This window comes from Agelaius phoeniceus, chromosome 2 (assembly GCF_051311805.1).
Source record: "Agelaius phoeniceus isolate bAgePho1 chromosome 2, bAgePho1.hap1, whole genome shotgun sequence".
Lineage (NCBI taxonomy): Eukaryota > Metazoa > Chordata > Aves > Passeriformes > Icteridae > Agelaius > Agelaius phoeniceus.
Window position 1 is genome coordinate 84466140 of NC_135266.1, and position 14434 is coordinate 84480573.

The window sequence follows — 14434 nt, forward strand, 5'->3', positions numbered from 1 at the left end:
TGATCACAAATTGCAACCAAAGAGTAATATATGATGATTCTAACCTCAAAAGTAACAAAATTGTCCACCCTGAGTGCAGAGATATCTGAATATCAGGCACATTCCCTAGATGGGGAAAAAAACAAGGAATCCAAAAAATAAATTGATATTACATTAAGAAGCAGCATTAATGAATACACTTATGACTGCAGAAGATAGACTGTTTCAGCATCCTGAATAGTGAAACATCTAATTACAGGCTTGCTGCTGACCTAGCAAAGATACCGCTGGGTGTGCCGTAAGCATTTTCTGTCCAAAAAAGTACACGATATCTCAAAAAAAGAATTCTGATTACATAAGTAAAGGCATATGTCTGTCATGAATCTTCCTACTGCTCAGGAAGACACAAAGTTATCAGCTTTGTTACCTATGCTTTTCTACAAACTGGCACAACAACAAAAAATGTGTCAGAGACGACACCAGCTTGGTGCAATGATTGACCTGAAATCTCTCAAGGGATCCATTCACTTCCTCTTGTAATTAGCAAATTTACACAGATTAAACTTGTTTTAGGGGTTCATTAAAACAACAATAATTTAAAAGTTACCATTGTTTTGTTTACACCAGAGTTTCAAAAGCCACCTTCTGAGAAAATGGACTTCAAATCCGCTATGTCTGTTACTGCTAATTCCATTTTTTCCAGCTTGCACAAGAGCTCTTTGACTTGTCTCTTCTCAGAAAGAGACACCATGACTACTTGGAAGTGCTGAGCTAAAATAAATAAATAAATAAATACACACACACAGAGTGACAGGGCACAGCATTTCTGAAAACCAGGCAGGCTCTGCACAGCATTTCTGAAAACCAGGTAGGCTCCACACTTCTGGAAAGAATTGGAGGGCCTGGGAAAATGTCATCATTTGGGTTTGTCCTTTCAGAAAAGAAATGTTATACAGTTACAGCAGTGAATTGAACACCACTATTTGGGCTAGAACTGTTGAGCAACAAGGCTGTCCTCATGTCAGAAAAGCCCAAGAGGCCACACATATCAGCTGAGGTGCAGCCAGAATGCTGAATCCACTCAAAGGCACAGAGATCCATTTGCAGCTTCAATCATTTTTCCCCACAGGTACTGTGCAAGTCTGTGCAAGCTGATGGAAGTGTGAGATCCAGCTAAGGTGACATTTTTTAGACATAAGATATTTGAACTATATTAAAAATTCCATTTCAGAACTCATCTATCAAACTAGTTTTCTGGGTTGGGGGTGTGGGAGGAAATAGGCACCACACAGAGACATTAGCCAATACCCAGCACAAGAGGTGTTTTGGGTTAATACATGAAGGTTCTGCTCTATTACACTGTCCATTTCAGTTCAAGACAAGAGAAACTGAAGAAACAAGAGCAAACAGTGGGACAATATTGATCAAGAGGAGGAGAATATTGTAGCAGGAATTCTTGCTATGACTGCAACCACCTCCTCTTTCAGGAGAAAACAGAGTTTTGAAGATGAAATGAGATAGTTACATATCTTTCTCTGAAAAGCTTCTGTGCACAGGGGGTGACAATACCAGGAAAGTTCCTCACTGAACATGTCATAAAGAGCTGAAGAAGCATATGTGGAAGTCAAGAGTTAGTAAGGCACAGGAGTAGACATGCAGAGAGATGACAGACCTTAGGAATAAGACAAAGTGGTAATTGATGGTAGAAGGGTGGAAGTTAACAGAGGTTTACAACAGCAAGGCAAATATGGTTAAAGAAATTAGCTCAGAAAGCGATCTCTATGAAAAGACCATCTGTTGGGATAGGTAAATGGATCAAGATTACATAGGGAAAAGAAACATACTCCTAAAGGCTCTTTTCAACAAGGAGGAGAGTGACAAAGGGTGAAATTCACTCCTTTGTAGTACACAAAGGTCTAGACCAGTGCTTAATTCACAATCCAGCTAAATATTATAATGGCAAACAAGCAGTAAATTGTGTCATCTCTAAACCTGGGGCAGCTTTCACAATAACCCATGGCAGATTAAAGTGGTATGAGTGAGGCTCAAGGAGAAGCAAAAGTGTAAAATGTACAAGCTGAAAACACATGACATCCCATGTTTCAGTACTTGTCTAGTATTTGTAACTGTACTATAAAAAATCCCAAACAACTGTGGAGATAAGTTATGTTTTCAAGTTGACAGCTTCCCTTTAATTTACCAGGTTGTTACTCTGGGGATTGTATTTACGATTTGCTAAAACCTGAAAGTATCTGTTCCAGATTATAAAAAAACTAAACAAAAGAGGCTGGATATTTTCTCTTTCATATACACCTATCTTACTAAGCAAAGCTACATTCATCTATCCAAGAAGTCATTCCCAGGGTGACCTTTATGTGATCCAGAAGTCTTGGGGTGATATCATTCTTTATTCTTGGGAACTATTTAAGGAGCATTTTAATAAAGAAGTATTGGTAGACTGCAGAAATATATAATGGACTCTTAAACCTCCCTATGGAGACTTGTGTCCTTTGCACATGGAGGGCAGTGAATTCTCTTGCTTAGTTGCTCAGATTGGTGAAGAATCAGAGTTAATAAATGTGTGAGACAAATTGTTCTGAAATATTTTTAGAATGAATCTTAAGTAGAGTACATTTGTCCCTGAATATCAATTTTACAGAACTCTTACAGCTTTATAGGACTAAGAAGTATACTTTAGCAGCTGATGTACTTGTTTTTGCAGGTAGCTAAAATACAACTTCTCAGAGTCTTATTAGAAACAATGAATTATATCACAAACTGTTCAGAGGAACTGCTTGCTAGCTTGTGGAAGAAGCTTCACGGGACATTCTGATATTTTTATGTTTGTAATTTTTTCAGACTAATCTGGTATTCCCTTGCTGAAACATATAATGGTTTAGGAAAATTATTTTAGAAAAAATACATTAAAATTGCAAGAGTTGTTAAGTGATATTTTCAAACTAGATCTATCATTTTTGACCTTGATAGACAGAAGTGGAATTTACACAATAGTCTGACCTCAATGCTTATCATAACAGAGACTCACTGCTTAATTAACAGTTTGGCTCATTCTGTATGCTGGTTGATACTCAGGCACATTTTCATTGGGGAAAATTATTGTTGCTGGTCCCTTGCAGCTGTTCTGGCCTGCTCCCAATCCTTTGCAGATGTAATAACAAATCACAGATCAAAAAACTGCCTTGAGGTTGTTTGATAGGCATATTATATAAATGTGAAAAAAAAAATAAACCCAAATAAACCTGTTGTGGGGGATGTGACTCTTTCATTGATATTGATGCTGACCTGGTTTAATTTAATATCAAGATCCCAGATCCATCCCACTAATGTCAGTAGAAAACCATTATTAATAAAACAATCAGATCTCCCTGTCAAAAAGGACATATGAAACCAGTGAGTCCTCTAGACCCTCATGCAGGGCACACCAAGAAGATAGTGATGTTAAACTAAAATCATAGAATCATAAAATATCTTCAGCTGGAAGGGACCCACAGCAGTTATCGAATCCAGCTCCTGGCCCTGCACAAGACAGCCCCCCAAGTCATACCATGTTCCTTAAGGTCTTGTCCAAACACTTCTTGAACTCTGTCAGGCTTGGTGCCTGGGAAGTGACCACTTTCCTGGGGAGCCTGTTCCAGCGCCCAGCCACCCTCTGGGTGAAGAATCTCTTCCTAATATCCAACCTAAACCTCCCCACACAAAACTTTAGGCCATTCCCTTGGGTGCAATTGCTGGTTACCAAGACAAGAGGTCTGTGCATCTCCTTTGAGGAAGTTGCAGACTGCAATGAACTCTCCTCTCAGCCTCCTCTTCTCCAGGCTGAACGGACCAAGTGCCCTCAGACACTCTTCATATGGCTTCCCCTCAGGACCCTTCGCCATCCTCATGGCCCTCCTTTGGACAGTCTCTAATACCTTTGTATCTTTCTTATACTCTGGTGCCCAAAACTGCACTCAAGGTGAGGCTGCCTCAGTGCAGAGCAGAGCAGGACAATCCCCTCCCTTGCCCGGCTGGCCATGCTGTGTCTTGATGCCCCCCAGGACATGCTTGGCTCTCCTGACTGATGGTAAAAGCAGAATGATGTCTAGTTCCTAGCCTTGTCCATGGGACAGAAATTATCTGTTTAGATAGTGGCATGGTATGTATATGTTGCCCTACTCTCAGCATCACAAGAGCATTTCTGTCCACAGGATGACCCTATTCCGCATAGATACAACTTGGTTTAAAATGGAAACATTGGCCTGACCATATTAAAACACATTCAGAAACAACTCTAAAATGACATTTAACAGACGCTCTGGCACTCAAGTTATTGACAAGCTACAGAACAAATAACAAATTTATAAATAGAGACCCAGCATGGATACCCAGTATGGGCAAGGTATTTAGCTGCAGCGAGTAATAAATAAGGGTTTTCATAACACAGTGACTTTGCAGTTATCCATTTCTAAACATTAGTCAACCCAGTGAGAAGAAAAGGAAAGCGTATAAAATAATCTCTTCAAGTAAAGAAAAACTTAATAGTGCATTAAAAAAATTAAATTACAAAGCTACTGTATATTAAATAATAATAATAAAAAACCTAACAAACATGGAGCTAAGCTTCAGCATTGTTGTTCAATAATTACCTAGTAAGGGTTGTTACACATCCTTGGGTGCAAAAGGAAAATGACTAGTGAAACAAACACCAAGATGTCACTTATACTGTACCCCTTAAAAAGACTGCTGCTGTCTTGAAGGAGAACTTAGTGCCAAATAGAATTACTTGGGAATTGGCTCTGGCACAAAATCAACCCACAGACACAAATTGCATTTGATCAGATAAATGTATACTATAGTGCTAAATCTAGTGAAGAAACAGATGCATAAAACTCAATGTTTTGAACCCTTCTAATGAAACATTATGGTTGATCATACCTAATGACTCTTGCATATTAAGTATAATCACTTAAACAGAATCAAATGTGGCTCCTGGGACTAAATCAAGCCATACAAATTAAGTTGTACCCAGTTGCAAACAAAGAAAACAAACAAAATTCCAGAGAAGAGACTGAATTTTCATAGGCACACGTAGAAGGGGCTGCAGTTCCATGTTTTTTAGACAAGCTGTTAGTGTGAAACAGATTAATGGTTTGTTAATTGCTTCAGGCAGAAGATTTTAAAGTAAGGGTTTTACTACTGGAACTTTTAACAAGCCAGCACTTAGAGGACAGAGAAGTAATTACAGTGTTTATAATAGCTGGGTACAAGGATAGAAAGCATTCCTGGAGCAAACAGATATAAGAAGATTCATTTTGCATGATGCAATTAAATGTATTTGCAAAACAAGCCTCTAAACATAAGAAATGCACGAAACAACAGGAATTAAATGATGAACTGGACTCTTTGGGGACCATGTCAAAGCAATGATCCCACACTGTGCTGAATGAAGATTGTGCATATGAGATCAGGGTGTGATGACCAAACTTGCACAGCAGCTACAAATGATTATCATTCAATATGGCAGAAGTATCTACACCAAATGCCCTATAAGTCTTTTCATGCAATGACACAGGAACAGGCAGACCTTCAGCTGCCAGATTTATATGTAAGTGCAACAGCAGAGCGTTCTTTTCCTTCACCTCAGCTTTCTATACAGATAAAGGTCAAAACACTGCTGACCAGAAATAAGCAACACTGAAGACCAAATTAAAGACTAGAGAGGTTAAGACAAAGCATAAATTTATGTCTTTTAATGACTGCATGGAGCTGAGCACAAGCCTGCAGCTTCAGGCAGTGTTTCTATTGTCATACTAAAGATCCACTCCATTTTTGGTTTATCAGATGGATTACTTCATCTAGGTGATTTTTTTGTACTCCATTATTGTATTTTCTAAACATCTCAGGGTTTCAATTGTATCTATCTACACAATGCTTGGGGGAGAGACATCCTTTAGCTACTGACTGCTTTTTGCAATGCAGAGAGTCCTCTTAGGGAAGAAAGCTTTTTACCAGGCCAGTGACCATTTGCTAAGATGAGGAGCTGGGCTCAGACCTGCATACCTGTTCTCAGGCTGCAGGAACCCACTAATACTGCTGTACAGACAGCAGAGATACCTTTCCCCAGACTTACCTGGAACTGGGAAGGGAGAGGGCACTTCTCAAAGCAGTGGAAGACCTGAATTTAAACCACTTTCAGCTCAATCCCTATCTCACATTTTCTAGGGGTGAAAAGAAATAAGCCTTCTTTTTCCAACAGGGACAATTTAAGAGCCATAATTTCAGGAAAATGCTTTCAAGCTGTGAATGCTTGTCTTATAAACCTTGGTCCAAAGAAGTAATGAGGCTCTTTGGCAGAGGTGAAATTACAAACAAATCCTGTCTTCATGATTTCCAGCAGCAGATTGGGCACATCCCCAGTCAGCTGCGGTGAATACCACACTGAATGTTTATAAAATAGGGTAAGGCTGAATTTCCCAGCACTGAACACTTTCTGTACTTCTAGTTCAAACAAATTCAGATTAGACTTGCAAAACAGCTAAAGCACCCAATATAAGGCTTGGTCTTTTCTGACTCTTTACTGAGCATCTGCTCCTGGCCCCCAAGGGAAGCCAGGTACCAGGCTACATGGACAGATAACTATTGCTTGGTTTAAGTCAATGCAGATGCTTTATTAATGCAACTTGCAATGACTCAGCTTGAAAGCATTCAAGATACTCAGAAACTCTGGAGGCACGTGATCTTTGTTGTGTCACATCTACACTGCACAGTTCTCTAAGTAGGCACCTGGCATTTGTTTGTCTCAAAATGTGCTTGTCTGGACCATACCAACCAGCCCAATGTCTAAGAACTGTCAGAATCCACAAAATCCATGTTTCTGGCATACCTTCACAACCTGCTCATTTAGGTGAACTCCAGCTATACTTCCCCCCCCTATGTGTCACCAACCCTCCCACTGAATGCAACATCCCGCATCCCCTAAATGCAGTTTGAGAGGAATGAACATACGGCTCCCTGGGACATGGTGGGCATTTGAAGTTCTTAATTTTTTGTGTTAAATCCTCCCCCTCCCAGATTTAAATATAAGTATGGTGACAATGGGGAGGTGGAAAAGAATGAAGAGAAAACAGGGATAAGGGCTTTGCTTTTATGACTTTTCAACACTGGTGTTTGAGCACTTGCTGGGGAGGGTTCCACCCTTAGGTATGCAAAAGAAGACAAAACAGCCTAGACTTTAATACTTGTCAGAGCAGTAATAGCTATAAATTCTAAGTTGCAAAGCCATGTGTCAGTATTCTCTTCCAATAAATATTTAATTATTCCACACAAATGGGCAACATCCCAACAAGAAAAAGCTAAATAATACCTGCCAGCACAATTCTTAGTGCACTTTTATGGGTGAGAAATACTATCAGCTCCCCTCTGGTCAAGAAAGAACCTGTATCCTGGAAAGATGGATTTCCACATCTTCAGAAAACACCCTTGCCAAATAGCTTCTTCATAAGGAAAATGCACCAGCAGTGCCTTTATGCCTGTTATGAGAGACATCTAGCTATGGTCTTATTTACGGAATAGAGATCACGATTCTGAACCCTTAATCAGGATAAGGCATCAACAACTTGATGAGGCAGATTTTAAGGGAATGACAGCTTATCCCATATTTGGAATTCATTACTTGTTAGTTTATAGGTGTATTCTGTGTTTTGTGGACTTTAATCCTGAACTGTTTCTGCCCATGCAGTGCCCCACACTACATGGTCCGTAACTCCCATCTCCATATGGTGAGATTCCTCAGACAATGTAACTCTCAGTTCCCTTTCATGACTTAGTTATTAAGTTCTCTTCTCAGACTTTACATACAGTCCTTCAGGAAGTACACAGAACAGTAAGAAACAAAAACCTGCTGCTCCCAAATCCTGAATTAGTATTTTCATTAATACATAAATCTTGCAAAGTAGTCTCCAGAATTTTTTTTAATATAGTTGGTGATATAGTGCCTGTGCTGTCAACACTAATTGCTTTTCACAGTGCCTCAAGGATTTCTGTTTTGGAAACTAAAATATTTCATACCTCCAACTATAGCTCCTTTGAAAAGACTCTAAGATAACTAAATATTTACTATCCCAAAAGACAAGATTTCTCATTACAGCCTAGCATTTGTTGTTACAGGGGCATGTAAAACATTGAGCTCGGGGATCCCTGTCATGAGAAGGATGTGAATCTGTTGGAGCAGGCCCAGAAGAGGCCAAGAAGATGATCAGAGGGCTGTAGCACCTCTCCTATGAAAACAGGTTGAGAGAGTTGGGGTTGTGCAGCCTGGAGATGAGAAGGTTCCAGAGAGACCTCATTGAGGACTTTCAGTACCTAAAGGGGGCTACAAGAAATTTGGAGAAGGACTACTTACACAAGCATGTAGTGACAGGACAAGGGGTGATGGCTTTACATTGAGAGAGATTAAGTTTAGATTGAATATTATGAGAAAGTTCCTCACGATGAGGATGGTGAGATCCTGGAACCCAGGAAAGCTGTGGTTGCCCCAACCTGAGAGTGTTCAAGACCAATTTGGAGGTGGCTTTAGAAACCTGGTCTACTGGAACACATCCCTGCCCATGGCAAGGGGAGCTGGCACTAGATGATCTTTAAGGTTTCTTCCAACTCAAACCATTCTGCAATACTGAATAATTCTGTGATGTGCTTAAGTGCTTTCTGGAACAGGACTGAATAAAAGGCTATCCACATCTACTGCTATTTGAACAAAATCCAAGGGGTTCTAATTCTCCTTAGAGAAACTCCAGTTTGTCATAAGGAAAGACCTTCCATCAGTGAGGAAATAAGTTACCTGCAGAAATAGTTGACTTTCCACTGCAGGAGGTTTTATAAAACAGACTAGGCAAATATGTCAGGAACAGCTCAAATGCGGTTGATCTGCCCCCAGGCAAGAGAATGGACAACAGCGGTATTTTAGGCCTTCTCAAGACTTATATTCTAGAGTTCCTACATCATAATGAACATGGTGGACTTAATTTAGTGCCCAATATGTCAAATTTCCTGCTTTCTATCTGAATATATGAAACAAAAAAAGCCTTTGCAAATAGAACCTAATAAACATTTCTAGTGAATCTGAACATGGCCCAAAACCTGTTCCATTGATTCTGAAATGATCGACTAACTTAAGCTGATTTTGTCAAGCTGCATTTACAGGACGGAAAGCAACATGGATAAATTAACACAAAAACCACATTCATATGGGTCCTTCTTTCTTCCTTTTCACTAACACCCACCCACTTGAATTATTTTGGTCTATGATATTTAGAGCTCTGCCAGATACATTGACACATATATTTAGTCTCTATAGAGGGAAAAATGCAATAATAATGTGATGACAAGAAATACTGCATTTTTCATCTGCAAACACTGAAGTCACTGTTTACTCAGACAACCAACAAAGCTGTTAATCATGAAGTGAAAAGCAAGGATGTGGTGTTTAAATACATAGGCCATACCTAAACATTTATCAATTTCATGTACACTAGAGTATCCTTCAGGATTAAAACATAAACAGCACAGAATTTATCTAGAATCATGCAAGTTAAAAAAAAAAGGAGGAAAAAACCCCAAACCAGTAACTACACTAAAACCCCAACACTTTTGTTAATTCACTGTCCGTAGCCATGGGATCCTACATGGAGGCATGCACACAAAAAATTTGGATGCAACTGGTTCTGACACATACAGTGAGCTCTTATATTCCACTGACTTTTCACTTGCTTTTACAAAGGCCATTCAAAATTAAAGTCTCTGAGTCTGAGAGACACCTCTCTTCTCAGGCACTCTCTGAGAATTATAGGAGATTATAGGATGGGTTGTGATCCTTTCATGTCCATTTAAAGAGATGAAGATCCAGCCCCAATATGCTGTAAGATCTGGCACCAGTTTGCTAAAAAGCAGTATGGTAATCACAGATGCAAGGTGGCAAATTTGTACAGTATTGCAAACAACCAAACATCTTTTCTCTTATCTAAAAATCTGCACTTTCAGAAAAGCAAGTACATAAATACAAAGCAGGGTTCACAGGACACTTGTCCCGGACAGTAAAAGCTGTTTTCCAAAGGAAAGTAACAATTATCAATTATCAACTATTAAGATAGAAAAAGGAACAATTTATATAGAAAAAATTATATACAGACAGCCAAGGAAAGTTTTGAGGGGAAGGCATGAAAGGGGAATGGCCTCTGGATTGACTGATTATCCTTGGGCTTAGAGTGCTGCATCCAGCTCTGGGGTTCTCAGCACAGCAAGGACATTGACCTGCTGGAGCACATCCAGAGGAGGTCACAAAGACCCCCAGGAGCAAGGAGCACTTCTCTGGTGAGGAAAGCTAAGAGAATTGGGATTGTTCAGTGTGGAGAGCAGAAGGCTTGGGAGTGACCTAACTGCAGCCTTCCGGTACCTGATAGGAGCCTAGAAGAAAGGCGGAGAGAAATTTTTGGCAAGGACACGTAGTGATAAGACAAGGGAATGGCTTTAAAGTGAGAGATGGGAGGTTTAGATTAGATATAAGGAACAAATTCTTTTCTGTGAGGGTGGGGAGACACTGGAATAGGTTGTCCAGAAAAGTTGTGGATGCCCCATCCCTGGAAATGTTCAAGGTCAAGTTGGATGGGGCTCTGTGCAACCTGCTCTAGTGGAAGGCATCCCTGCCCATGGGATTAGATGATCTTTAAGGTTCTTTCCAACAAAAGCCATTCCATAAGTCTATGATTTTACAAAAGAAGGGAGGCCTTTTCTTTCCAAATTTGGAACATGTAATTGAGGATGGAGAAGGAAGTACAAAACAATCATTTCCCATGAGGCATGGACCATGAATAAGAATTTATGCAATATATTAGATTATTTGATTTTATTTTCATATGGTAACTTTTCATAGAAAGCAAAGGGCTATCTTGGATTTGTACGGCAGCTTGTACATCTAGCTTGCATTAATCTGACTTAGAACTGCTGATAGTATGTTGGGTTGTCATAAGGAAAAAAACAAAAACCTACATTTTCAGCCTCTTTTGCCTACATTGGACCCTTAAAATATATATGACTTTTTAAGGCACTAAACTTTTTGCTCTCCCATTACCCTGATGAAATTTATGGAGAGACAGAAAATTTGAAAATGGCACCCTGGACTCCGACTGTCAGCACCCTGCCTTGGAAAGGCTATTCCAGTTTTTACGCTATGGTTTTCTATTGTTTTCCTTTAAATTAGAACATTTTTTTCATAAAATGAGAAACATTTGGAGTTGGCCCTGTATCTATTATCCTCAGCATAGAATACAGAGTTCAAATTCCCCTGTACAGGAACAGCAGCACACCTCTCAGATAGCAATGAATTTAAGGAAGATGGGGTTGGGGGTCAAATATTTTGATGAGGCTGGAATAAAAAGAGAGTCTGTCCACTGTCTTCATCAGATGTTCCAAGAGATAACAGGAATACACTTTCGTCATTTTAAAGCATAAAGATTTATGCTTTAAAATATATTTTAAAAAGAAAGACAGATATTAGCTGTCTGTGCCTTCAAACTGTGACTCAAATGTTAAATCATTCATGGGATATATCCTACATTTTGTTAAGACTTATTTGTTCTGATTTCACTCAAAATCAGAACGCTTGTTCTCATTAATTCTACAAGCTTCTTTTGCTAATTAATTTTTACAATAAATTTCTTCATTTCTTCTGAGTTTTGTTCTAGCCACCTAGAACAATTCTGATTTATCTTTTTAAAGAATCACATCTAAAATGGCATGTAGAGCTACAATTTCTGTCTGAGTTTTACATTGTTAAAAAGGGAGAAAGCTCTTAAAAATAGTCATGCCTATGGAAAAGTTCTTGCCAACAACTTTTAAAACTTGAAATGCCTTACTTATCATGACAACAATGAAAATATTTATACATTTCCCTCATCTTTTATTCTGGACTGGAGATTTGCAATTTGTAGTCCATGCTCACCCTATTTGTGTTTCACTGTTTAAGAACACAGCAATGCATTGCTTGTTTCGGTGGGGTTTGTTTTCATCTTTAAAGTACGAATGTGGGTGGAGGCAAGTAGGTTAGATTTCTAATATATTTAATAATAATCTGGAAGCTGGCAAAAGCAGATTAGAGCTGGGGGTGACAAAGAAAGGTTTTGAATTCTTCCACTGGTTACAGGAGAAAAGCAAAGGTGTGCAACCTTCTTCTATGTATTTGTTCCTCATGCAGAGACTATTTTGGTTGATCTCAGTGAACATGGACTATAGAAAAGTTTAGCCCAATGTCAATTGCAGAAACTTGGAAAGTCATATTAAATTTTTTACACAGGATGTAATCACTGGAATATTAATAACCTCAGCAGTCATCAGCAAGTAGAAAATATATATTCTCTTTTGGGGGGTAATCAGACATCAAGTATCAGATAAAGTACACTAAGAATGAGAAAATGAAAGTTTTCTACTTTCACTTTGACAGATGGGAATTGAAAGGATAAAGAAGTCTGCAATATAATCAAGCTAAGAGGGATAAGACTGTGTGTACATATATCCTCCACACCCTAATCTAATTAATTAACCCATCCTTTCAGTCTTATACACCATTGTATGGCTTTTCTCAGGTTTGAGACATCGCACCCATTACATATATTTTAATTCTTAATCTGTTAAATTACCTCCTGTTTTTTCTGCAGATTTTCATGGTCTGTAGCAGATGTTGTCTTCTCCCATTTCTCTGCAACTTGATTGGCTTCTTCTATTTTTTGCTCATAGCTTTTCTGGGAATTTAGCAGTGTCACTTCATAAAACTCTTGAATATCTGTTTGTAAAGAGGAACAAGTAAAATACATTATTTGCCATATTGGCTTTGACTCTGGTGTTTTCCTTTGATACATACTTACACATTATCATCCTAATAATAAACACATACTACATTTTTAGTAGAAAGCACCAGTATACAAGAGTTTAGAAAAAAACTATAGACATATTTTCTAAAATTTCTATGAGATTCTTGAGTCATATTCTCATTTTAAAGAGGTCTGTAGGAAAAAAAATAAAAATGTAAAGGAATAACATTATAAGAAGAGATTCAAAGAACATGTTACAGGCACACCTGAAGAATATAGGCAGAACAGACCCTTTTACTTAGGGAGAAGTCACAGATTGCTTTAACCAGTACCCTAGAAATTTTCAAATGTAAAGTACCTTAAGAGAAACTTGACAACACCCATCCAAGGCACCTGAATCACTCTTAGTCCTATCTGCAGGTACATTTGGCATTTTTTTCAAGTGGGGTACAGAGCTTGAAGGAAGACTTTGTGGATTCACCACTTCAGTCTGCTGCTATTCAGAAGTGGCTGGGTAATGTTTGGTTTCAACCAAGAATAAGCAACAAGCTGGGTCTTAAAATATCCTGTTCAGATGTTTCTATCACATTTATTTCTATGGGGTATGATCAGATACACAAGATCCAGCAGTTAAAGTAATTTCATTGAAACCTGTGAACATAATGACTTAAGGAGAGGGGGGAAAAAGTGTTCCCTTCCTTGGGCAAGAAGTTTGCAGACAGATAGTCACACAGAAAAGGTGTCAAATTGTCTAGTGGAGATAATTGACTTAACAAAGAACAAATAAACTTCATATTATTTGATTTATTAACAGTGGACTTTCTTCTGGTAAAGAAAGAAAGATTGGATCTACTTGGATACTTCTTGGGACCTCAAAGATAAAGCTTTTTATAGGGTTTCTGCTTGTCCTCACATTCAGTCTCTGGCCGGATATCAGAAGACTCTCTTCCCTCTCTTTAGGAACAGCTAATGTTGAACTTTTCTTCTAACTCCTTTTACAACTTTCCAGCTTATTATGTATTCTATTTGTCATGTACAATGAGAAAAAAAGAATCACAGAATCATTAAGGTTTGAAAATACCTCAAAGATAAAGCAGCCCAACCTTCAACTAAATGCCACCATGCCCACTAAACCATATCATGTAGTGCCACATCTACTCATTTTCTGAACACCTCCAGGGATGGTTACTGCACCACTTTCCTGGGCAGCCTGTTCCGATGCTTGAATCCTTCCAGTGAAGAAATTTTTCCTCATATCCAACCTGAAACTGCCTTCGCAAAACTTGAGGCCATTTCTCTGTGTCCTGTTGCTGGTCACCTGGGAAAAGAGGCTGATCCCCACCTTGCCATACCAACTTTTATTTCACCCATATTTTTGAAAGAATTTATCTTTCATATTACTACGAACATTTAATTCCACATTAAAATTAAAACCTGTTTTTAAAACAAAAAGCTACAGGACAGTAGCAATGAGAAAAAGTTTCTCCATTCCCAATACAGGGAACTTTTTACAGTTGGTTTGAATGCTCCTAGAACAATTGAAACAGTTGTAATATATGGTTCAATGCCAGGTCAATTTGTATTGCAACAGCAAATAA

General features: G+C 38.7%; 1 protein-coding gene across 11 annotated transcripts in view; it reads right to left on the reverse strand.

Annotated features, from left to right (window-relative positions):
- DLG2 (discs large MAGUK scaffold protein 2) overlaps positions 1-14434 on the reverse strand; it is a 983885-nt gene that overhangs the window by 848054 nt on the left and 121397 nt on the right. For all 11 annotated transcript variants that reach the window (XM_077174030.1, XM_077174027.1, XM_077174034.1 and 8 more), the window contains one exon: positions 12666-12808. In XM_077174030.1, coding sequence (XP_077030145.1) covers positions 12666-12808 — 143 coding nt within the window. The remainder of the gene's footprint in view (positions 1-12665; positions 12809-14434) is intronic.